This window comes from Pipistrellus kuhlii, unplaced genomic scaffold, assembly GCF_014108245.1.
Source record: "Pipistrellus kuhlii isolate mPipKuh1 unplaced genomic scaffold, mPipKuh1.p scaffold_m20_p_52, whole genome shotgun sequence".
NCBI lineage: Eukaryota > Metazoa > Chordata > Mammalia > Chiroptera > Vespertilionidae > Pipistrellus > Pipistrellus kuhlii.
This window is the reverse complement of record NW_023425554.1, coordinates 2,226,541-2,236,919: the sequence shown is the minus strand read 5'-3', so window position 1 is coordinate 2,236,919 and position 10,379 is coordinate 2,226,541. Positions and strand designations below refer to the sequence as shown.

The following is a 10,379-nucleotide window of genomic DNA, read 5'->3' as shown; positions in this document are numbered from 1 at the left end:
GCTGACCTTGCACCTCCTTGGAGATCCAAGAGCCAGTGTACCCAGTCGTCACAGTGACACCATACCGAATTACAATGCTTCACATCCATAAGAGACACAATCAAGGGGCAGACTTTGTGAGCACCAAAGACCCACTGAAAACAAGTCCTGCCCCAAAAGGGTGTTTCCTGCACAACAGATCTTCCAGTGTAGACATAGATGGTCATCACGGCCAATTGACCTGGAGGTCAATTCCTCTCAGTGATACCAACAACAATCGAGAGTTAACTACAACAAGACTGTGCACACAGCCCACAAAGGGGTGCACCAAAATCACCCACTTCAGGTGACTAGAGAGGCTGAGCCACTGGGCCCTATAGAACACCTACCACATGAGATCACTCAATCAACTCAAGGAGACTTAGCAACTAGCTAGTACATAGGGAAAACATAGGGAAACAGCCAAAATGAGGAGACAAAGAATCAAATCACAAATGAAAGAAATGGATAAGAGCAAAATGCTGGATATAAAGTTCAAAACCATGGTTATAAGGTTACTCAAGAATCTTCTAGAAACCTCTGAGAAATTTAGTGAGACCCTCAAGGCTATGATAAAGGACCAATCAGAAATTAAGCATACACTGACTGAAATAAAAAAAATAAAAAATAAAAAATACAGAGATCTGACAGCACACTAGAGGATCCCAAAAATCAAGTCAAAGATTTGAAATACAAAGAAACAAAAAACACCCAACTAGAAAAACAAAAAGAAAAAAGAATCCAAAAATATGAAGATAGTGTAAGGAGACTCTGGGACAATTTCAAACATACCAACATCCAAATTATGGGGGTGCCAGAAGAAGATAGAGAGAAAGATATTGAAACTTATTTGAAGAAATAATGACCAAAAACTTCCCCCACCTGGTGAAAGAAATAGACTTACAAGTCCAGGAGTCACCAAGAGCCTCAATCAAGAGGAATACAAAGAGAACCGCACCAAGACAAATCATAATTAAAATGCCAGGGGCAAAAGACAAAGAGAAAATCTTAAAAGCAGCAAGAGAAAAACAGTTAGTTACCTACAAGGGAGTACCTATACCACTGTTAGTTGATTTATCCACAGAAACTGTGCAGGCTAGGAGGGAGTGGCAAGAAATATACAAAGTGACGCATAGCAAGAACCTACAACCAAGAGTACTCTACCCAGAAAAGTTATCATTCAGAATTGAAGGTCAGATAAAGAGCTTCACAGACAAGAAAAAGCTAAATGGGTTCATCACCAACAAAACAGTATTACATGAAATGCTGATGGGTATTCTTTAAGAAGAGGAAGAAGAAAAAAGGTAAAGATAAAAAATTATGAACAACAAAGTGACAACAATGTGAACCTAAAAATAAAATGTATAAAAAATACCTGATGAACAAACAGAGTGGTGAATGTAATAGAATCAGGGGCTTGGAAAGGGAGCAAACTGACAATTCTCTGGGGGAAGAGGATGTCCAGGATGCAGGAAGATATTGGACAAAGAGCTTTCACCTATGGAACAGGGCGGGGTGGGGGTGAGGGGGGAGCAGGGGTAATGGAAAGGCCTGGAGTGGGGTGGGAACTAGGTGGAGGGGGAACTATGGAGGGGGGAAAAAGGAACATCTGTAACAATAGGAACAATTATTATTTTAAAAAATAAAAATAAGCTAAGTGTAGCCCTAGCTGGTTTGGCACTGGGGATAGCTCACTGGTCTGCAGACTGAAGTGAGGTTTGATTCCAGTCAAGGGCACATGCTCCTGTTGTGGGCTTGACCCCCAGTAGTAGATGTGCAGCAGGAAGCCAATCAATGCTTCTCATTCATCATTGATGTTTCTGTCTCTCTTTCCCTCTCCTTTCCTCTCTGAAATCAATAAAAAATATATTTAAAAATATAATAGAAGCTAGCCCTAACCAGTTTGGCTCAGTGGATAGAGTGTCGCCCTGAGGACTGAAGAGTCCCATGTTTGATTCCGGTCAAGGGCCTGTACCTTGGTGGCGCGCACATCCCCAGAAAGAGGTGTGCAGGAGGAAGCTGATAGATGTTTCTCACTCTATATCCCTCTCCCCTTTCTGTTTGTAAAAAAATCAATAAAATATTTTTTTAATGGAAGCGAGGTGTGAGTACATTAGCACAAACATTCCCTAAACCTGGGGAAACACTGCTGGCGGGGGTTGTTGTTCCTGTTGAGGGGAGCACAGGGTCCCACCCCAAACACGCCTTTGGAGATCCTGCCTGTTTTAAGCTGTTGCTTTCAAGAAACAGCGGCCTCAGGGAGAACCCTGCCCCTCTCCCTATCGGCCTGAAAGGGATTCAGAGGAGGACCTGCTCCAGGGGGAGCCATCACAGGCCTCTGCGGTTCAACGTGAACCAGGAGGGGAGGACGGAGAGGACACGAGCGAGGCCCTTTGGACCCAAGTCCCAGGTTCCAGGTGGCCCAGCGGACCTCCCTTGCCCAGTGCAGGCACATGGGCCCCCTCTCTGTACCTCCAATGGCACCAGGCCCCCAATGCCCCGCTGCCCTGGGGCTCCCATGGCACAATACAGACATGTAATGAAGCTGTCATGTGTGATGACATGTCACCTACAAGCAAGCTGGCTGTTGGTGCCTGTTCCCCTGTCTGTGTTACATGGATTAGGAGTCTAGCCAGAACCACTAGAAAGTGGAAGGAAAGTGTGCTTTCCACCCCCACACTCTGCTTTGCTTTTCCTGGTATGAAGGGGTCCCATGGCATGGGAGCATCATCAACTTCCTCATCAGAGATCACAACGCCCGCCTCTTCCCTCTCCTCACTTCCCTGAGATTCCCCGCCCTCGCTGCCAATCAGACTTGGTCACAAGTGCTTGGACCTTAACCTGAGCGAACAGAAGAATGGTGGCATCACCGGTTTATAGGGAAAACCCACACTTTCTGTTTGCAGGGCCAGGACTAGTGCGAGGGGAGGGAGGCACTGGCCTCGGTGGCAAAATTAGGGGAGCACAAAAAATGTTGCTATTATCATTACCCCCATTTCACAGTGGAAACTGAGGCAGAGGGGGCATTGCTTGCCCAGAGTCCCACAGGGAGGCAGGGTGCTCACTCACAGCCTTGGCCTCCGACCCGCAGTGCAGGTCCCACGTTGGCCCTGTGGTGTGGAGGCCAGCACAGCGCAGCTCACACAGCTCCGCTTCCCCCAGGGCTGTGTCCTTGCCCCTGGGTCCTGGGCTGGGAGAGAGGCGCCTGCTCAGGGGCTGCACAAGCTCCGTGGGGACTCCTCAGCAAGGGCATCCCCATCCTGGTCCTGTGGCTGCTGAGTGGCTTTAAGCGGTCCAGGCAGAAGGATATTCCTCCTCCGACAGCCTCCGTGGCCCCAGGGTCCCCTGAGACAGCAGCAGGGATGCTCAGGGAGCTCCTGCTGGGTCACTGCGGAGAGTGACACCAACGCCAGCCTCTTGGGCGAGTCCCCGGCCCTGCCCACTCCCAGCCCACCACTCACCTCTCAGCCTCAGTTTCCCCAGCTGGGGACTAGACCAATGATGGCTCTGCCTCTTCAGGTCACAGTCCACAGGCACTCAAGGCTGGCATGCCCTAGGCTTCCGGTCACTGCCTCTGTCCCCTTCAGGGACACAGGAGAAGGGCAGGGCCTTGCGATGGGGTGTCCTCTCCCACAGGAGCTCACAAGCCAGCAGCCAGCCCACAAGGACCAAGCCAATAATGTAGCAGCAACAACGCACCTCATTTCTGGGAAATGAAAGTGAAAGATACACTGTCCTTTTCCTGCAGATGCCCGGTTTTGCAAGTTTTCATTGGTCAGCATAGATCCTATGGTAATAAGGGGGCAGTCCCAGCAAGTATAAAAGTTCTAGGTTTCTTTCCAAACTCCCTCCCCTGATCCCACGAATCCCTCTCAATGGAACCCACTTCTTGCCGCTACTCCCCTGTGGCCATGGATGATTACTCCAAGAAGCTGGAGGACCGCAAGCTGCCAGGGCGGGTGGGGATTGTGGGGGTCCTGCTGGGCCTACTGGTGGTGGGTCTGTTTGTGGCGGTCGGCGTTCTCGCTGCCAAGGCCAATAGCCCAGCTTGCAAGGATGGCCTCCGAGCTGAGCAGGAGTGTCGAAACATCACCCACTTCCTGGAGCAGGAGCTGACCCAGGCCCAGGATGCCTTGCGGGGCACTGAGGCCCAAGCTGCCACTTGTAACCAGACTGTGGTAAGTGACTGCCCCCCCTAGAGAGGCCCTGTGCTTGGGAGGATCCCAGGGTCCAGGTGCTGGGGGACCCCAGGTCCAGCTGGAGATGGAGATAGACCTTGAACCTGCCCATAGGCCCCTCCATGGGGAGCCTGGATTTCCCCACCAGGGTTTGGGGAGCCAGAGGGGGACTCCAGAGCACCCAATAAGGGGCCTCAGTATCCCCAGTCACATGTGGATGAATCTGCAAACTCCAGGACACTGGTCTAGGGCGGCTGGGGACTCCCCCCGGGCACAGTCACAGGGAAGCAGAAATCCCCTCTGGGGTGGGGATGGGGACCCCACCCGACTCCGAAGAAGGCAGGGGGCTTCTTTCTTTATTTTTTTATTTTTATTTTTATTAAATTATTATCTGTGTACATATCTTACCTTTGTCCCCCCTCCCATACATGCCCTCTCTCCACATAGTTTTGTGTCCATTGGTTGTACTTATATGCATGTATACAAGTCCTTCGGTTGATCTCTTATCTCCCCCAGATCTCCTTATCCTCCCCGCTGTAATTTGACAATCTGCTTGTTGCTTTACTGTCTCTTTATCTAACTTTTGGTTCATCAGTTTATAATGTTCTTTATTATCCATAAATGAGTGAGGTCATGTGGTGTTTCTCTTTCATTGACTGGCTTATTTCACTCAGCATGATGTTCTCCAATTCCATCCAGGTTGCTGCAAATGATGCGAATTCCTTTTTTTATGGCAGCATAGTATTCCATTGGGTAGATGTACCGTGGTTTTTTTATCCAATCATCTGCTGACGGGCACCTAGGCTGTTTCTAGATTCTAGCTATTGTAGATTGTGCTGCTATGAACGTAGGGGTGCATATATCCTTTCTGATTGGTGTTTCTAGTTTCTTGGGATATCATCCTAGGAGTGGGATCACTGGGTCAAATAGGAGTTCCATTTTCAGTTTTTGAGGAAACTCCATACTGTTCTCCACAGTGGTTGCACCAGTCTGCATTCCCACCAGCAATGCATGAGGGTTCCTTTTTCTCCCCAACCTCGCCAACACTTGTCGTTTGTTGATTTGTTGATCTTGGCCATTCTGACAGGTGTGAGATGGTACCGCATTATTCTTTTGATTTGCATCTCTCTTTATTTTTATTTTTATTCATTTATTTTAGAGAGAGGAAGAAAAAGAGTGAAAGAAACATTGATTTGTTGTCCCACTTATTGATGCACTCATTGGTTGATTCTCAGTATGCGCCCTGACCAGGGATTGAGCCCACAACCTTGTCATATTGGCATAACAATCTTAACAACTGAGCTACCGGCCAGAGCAAGGCAGGGGCCCTTGATACTTCCACTGCATCCCTAAGAGGCAGCATTTTAACTGGGGTCTCGATATGGGGTCCTTGAAACTCCCAGTGGACATAGAACGTGGGTTCAGAAATCCCATGTGTTCTGGGCTTGAGGGGACTCCAACTCTTCTTGGACAATTGCACAGAAGATCTGGAAATCTCTCCTGTGCCAAGAGAGCCTCCAATTTCCTGTGTGTGCAGGAGTGGGGAGTGCAGGGTGCTTGAAATTTCCATTTTTTTAAATATATATTTTATTGATTTTTTTACAGAGAGGAAAGGAGAGGGATAGAGACTTAGAAACACTGATGAGAGAGAATCATCGATCAGCTGCCTCTTGCACACCTCCTACTGGGGATGTGCCCACAACCCAGGTACATGCTCTTCACGGGAATTGAACCCAGGACCTTTCAGTCCACAGGCTGACACTCAATCCACTGAGCCAAACCGGTTTCGGCAAAATTCCCATTTTGAGGAACACTCCCTGGGAGGGTGGGAGGCTGTGGCCATTCTGCAGGGTGGAGACAGGTTCAGAGAGGGTTGGAAGGAATCCTGAAAGGGGTTTGGGCCTGGGGAGGGGGCAGGGCCCAGGGACAGCAGCCAACCCCACCAGGACTAAGAGCCCCAGTTTCCAACACCCTCCCTCCTCCATGGCATCCCAGGAGACCCTGAAGATTTCCCTGGAAGAGGAGAAGGCTGGGGGCCGCAAGCAACAGGAGCTGGTGCAGAAGCTTCAAGGTGAGGAAAACACAGGCCTGACTCCAGTAGGGAGTTTGCAGGAGCAGATCAGGTGTGAAGAGGAGGGAAGGGGAGGGCCTTGGGATTGGGGTCCGGTGAGAGGGACAGGACCCAGTCCAGTGGGAGTAGGAAGGGGCAGGCATGCCTGACTTCCAAGGTGCACTGGCCAAATGAAGGCAGGCTAGAGGCGGGGTCCTGTCCGGAGGTGGGGCCAATTGAGGGGCATGGCTATGGTGGCCATACACTCTCTATCCCTCCTTAGAGCAGATCAAGTCATTGAATCAGTCGCTGCAGGACAAATCCGCAGATCTAGATAAGAAATCCGAGGAGCTGCAGAAAACATCCACGGAGCTGCAGGAGAAATATGAGGAGGTGAAACAACTAAGGTCAGAACACCCACCACCCCAGGCCACACCCCTTCCACCTTCCAACCCCAAGACCTAGGGTCCCCTCGGCTCTGAAAAGTCCCCTTGCCCTGGGGACAAACTTGGAGTCCCAGCCTTGGCCCTCCAGCCACCCAACTCTGGGAACCATCAGGCCCTCTCCAACCCAGTGATTGGTGAGGAAGGAGAGCAGATGTGGAGGGCCTTGGAGCCCAGCACCAGTTTAGCCAGGCCTGGCAGCCTGCTGATTGTCCCATCTTCCCCTCAGACAAGAGAAGGAGGCCTTGGTCTCTGCCAAGTGCCCCCCCAACTCCGGGATCAGCCTCCGTCTCTCCGTGACCCCTGTGCTCCTGACCCTGAGCCTCCAGGCCCTGCTGGCCTGAGGTCCCAGGAAGCCTGCAGGTGAGGAGGGGGCTGGAGGGGGATGGGAGGAGCTAGGACAGTCAGGGCCTGGGTGAAGGCCTGCCTGGGGGAGGAGGCTGGGCACCGAGGAGAGGCCTTTAGGAGGGAGGGAGGGGGAGGAGTCTCAGTGAGGAGCTGTTGGGGCAGAAATAGAGCAGTGGGGACCCGCTATGCCATCCTGTTATTCCTGTCTGCTAACCGCCATGTTCTCTTCTGATCAGGCAAAGCCATTCTAACCTGGCTGAGCCCAGGGCCAAGGGGATGAACCTCAGAATGCTGTCCCTGCTCCTTCTCTGAGTCTCCTCTCATCTTGGAAAGATAACAACCTGGTCCTAAGGCACTCTCTCTCACTTGGCCGGTATTATTATAATAAATTTTCAGATACCATTCAACCCCTTGTCTGCGTAATAATTGACTCGAGGAGTGACAGGTACCCAGTCCCACCCGTTGTGGGTGGCAGAGGGAGGGTCCAGGCAGGAGTGGGGTGAGGCTCATGGAGGGGTTGGGGCGAGTTCTGTTGCCTCAATCCCGCCCTGACTCGGCCTTCTTGTCTCTTAGGCCACCACCTGGACTCGCCTGTTTGCCTCTGGGTTCCCTGACCTGGCCAGGCCTGAGGGCCAACACTGCTGTGGGGAGGGGACGGATGGGGGAGGCCAGGTGGCAGGGGGTGGGTCATGGAAAGCATGGAAGTTGGCCCAATGCTGTCCCCTCCCCCCACCTTCAATCTGGGCAGGTCATGAAGTGGGAGGGGGCATCTGTCCTTTGCTGTCATGGTTTCTGGAAGGGAACTTTTTCTGGGTCTTTGGGTTCCACAAAGTAAGCATCCCCTTTTGGGGGAACGAACTTACTCTGTACTTCCTGGAGGATCACTGTGTCCGTCCCAAGCATCTGGGACCCCTGGATGTCTACACCCAGCCTTCCTTGCTCCGGAATATTCCCAGAAACCCACAGGGTTGGGCAGTTACCACCCACCCCACTGCCTACACAGCCCTCTTCTCCGATGGATTCATCCTAAAGGACTCTCCACCCTTCCCCCAGCCCCATCAGTGCCTCCTCAGTGCTCAGCATTCTAGTCTTCTCTCCTCACTGTCTCCTGAGGCTCCTGCTCCCCATCCCTTTCCATGGAAACCGAGGCTGTGAGGAGAAGGACTCCCTGTCTGGTTCCCCATCCCCTCCCCTGGAAAGTGCAGGGCTGGCCCCGCTGGGTGTGGCTCAGGTGGTTGTGCATCTTCCCAAGCACCAAAAGGTTGCCAGTTCAATTCCTGGGCAAGTCTCATGCCCGGGTTGCAGGCTCCTTCCCGGCCAGGGGGCATGCAAGATCCTGCCAATCAATGTTTTGGTCTCACGTAGATGCTTCCCTCTCTTTCCCTGTCCCTTCCCCTCTTCTTCCTCTGTCTCTAAAACTCAGTTAAGCCCTGGCTGGGTAGCTCAGGTGGTTGTAGTGTCCTTCCGGTAAGTCAAGGTCACGATTCAATCCTCAGTAAGGGCACAGACAAGAATCAGTCAATGAGTGCATAAATAACTGAGACAACCAAATCATGTTTCTCTCCCTCACTCCCTAAAATCAATCAATCAATCAATATAAAGAATCGTGGGAAACCCTTTCACGACCCGCATGGTTCAGGGTTCAAGTTCAGGGTGCAGATCCTGGAGGAGGCCACACACAAATGAAAGAGGCTAGAAAATATATTAATTTGGCGGTATTGGGGGCCAGGCAGGAGCCCACTCTGCTGGGAGAACTGCACACCTCTCTGGCCTCGCTATCCCTTTTATTAAGACTTTGGGATCTACCCATAGAGGCAGGCAATTCCAATAATAGCCAATCAGCAAGAAGTTACATAAGATTGACAGGTGGATGTTGCTTCAGCTACCAATCCCTCAATATGAGGACAATGGGCGGGATCTGACAAAGAATAATCAATTAAAAAAATAAAGGCAGAAAGTGTGGGGCTGGGATTCAGACCTGGATCTGCAGACACACCCAGGCAGGGCATTTGTCACCATGTACCTCTCTCCTCTGTCCCCCAAATTCTTATGCATCCTAAGATCCCTGCCTCCAGGGAGTCTGCTTCTCCAGAGTGGAGGGCCATCATCCTGATGGACCCTTCACCCACTCTCTTGGATCCTCACATGCCCCCAATTCCTTCCTGTGTTATCTTACTTCCTCCATCTTCTACTGAGATCCTGACTATTGTCCATGAGACTTCCTGTGCATGGCATTGGGGTCAGGACCCTTGTGTCTGGTCAAAATTCTACACGGCCCTCAGATCCTGCAGTCCCCAATGAGGTGTCAATAAATCCCCCTCTAAGGCCCCTGCTGTCCACCCAGGGACCCCCAAACACCTTTCCTGACACAGGCTCCCCTGCTTTTTTGTCCCCTCCCCTCCCCTGCTCACACCTCCCCACCTCCCAGACCCTGTCTCTGTGCATGGACTTTGTCAATTTCCTTCCTGCCTCACTCTGACACTCTAGGGCAGGGTTTCTCCACCTCTGCGCTGTGGACATCTGAGCTGGGGTGAGTGCTCTCTGGGGCGGGAGGGGGAGGCTGCCCTGAATGGGTAGGAGGTCACAGTATCTCTGGCCAGGTTGTGACAAGAGCTGCCTGGAGAAACTATCAGTGACCCTGGGGGTCAGAGTCATGTGCTGTGAGAACCTCTGCTCTAGAGAGCCAGGCTGGGGCGCCCCTCCCCCCTTCTCTACCCCCAGCCTGCAGGAGGGCTCAGGGGGAGCTCAGAAAGCTCACCTGAGTCAGTGCACTCCCACCAGCCTCGCCTAACAAATGAGGAAACGGGTCCAGAGAAGTTTCTAGAATTGCTCAAGGGTTCTCAGCTGCTCAGGCGATTGAACCCTTGCCTTCTACATGTTCCCTTGATTCCAGGAAGCAAACCCTTCCACGGGGCCACATGACTCACCACTTCTCCCTCCTCCCCGCCTCCACTCCCACTCCCAGCTGGGCTACCAGAATGTTCCAAAAACAGTGTTGCCCGCCCCAAAGCCCAAGAAGAGGAATTTCACCTGTTCAATGTCTCCCCACAAACCCCGACACAATGGCCCAATTAAAAATGTTTCTCCTTCCTAAAAATGCCCCACTTCCCTGGCTGGCTGCGGCCAACTGAGTCAGGGGTTTCAAGTCCCTCAGGAATGGGGCAGTGACCAGCGGCTGCTGTGTGCTCCCGGCCTGAGACGTGGCCTCTCTGGGCTCTGATTTCTTCATGAGGAATAAAAGGGTGGGGAGTCAGGACACGGAGATTCTAGTTCACAGTGTTCTCTCAGCTCACATGTCCTGCCCAACCACTGTGTGCCAGGCCCCGGGCTGGGAAAGTGGAA

The 10,379-nt window shown here is 51.8% G+C and overlaps 1 protein-coding gene across 1 annotated transcript; it reads left to right on the top strand.

Moving 5' to 3' along the window:
- Positions 1-3,825: 3,825 nt before the first annotated feature.
- LOC118706587 (bone marrow stromal antigen 2) lies at positions 3,826-7,444 on the top strand. The gene is made up of 5 exons (XM_036416008.2): positions 3,826-4,196; positions 6,192-6,267; positions 6,530-6,653; positions 6,919-7,052; positions 7,274-7,444. The coding sequence occupies exons 1-4, from the start codon at positions 3,894-3,896 to the stop codon at positions 7,031-7,033; spliced, it is 618 nt and encodes a 205-aa protein (XP_036271901.1). The 5' UTR covers positions 3,826-3,893; the 3' UTR covers positions 7,034-7,052; positions 7,274-7,444.
- The last annotated feature ends 2,935 nt before the right edge of the window (positions 7,445-10,379 follow it).

Excerpts from the sequence above, each read along its gene's own strand:
- LOC118706587 (XM_036416008.2), top strand. The coding sequence starts at position 3,894 with ATGGAACCCACTTCTTGCCGCTACTCCCCTGTGGCCATGGATGATTAC. Across the intron at positions 4,197-6,191 it reads CCACTTGTAACCAGACTGTG|GAGACCCTGAAGATTTCCCT; the intron begins GTAAGTGACTGC and ends ATGGCATCCCAG. Across the intron at positions 6,268-6,529 it reads GCTGGTGCAGAAGCTTCAAG|AGCAGATCAAGTCATTGAAT; the intron begins GTGAGGAAAACA and ends ATCCCTCCTTAG.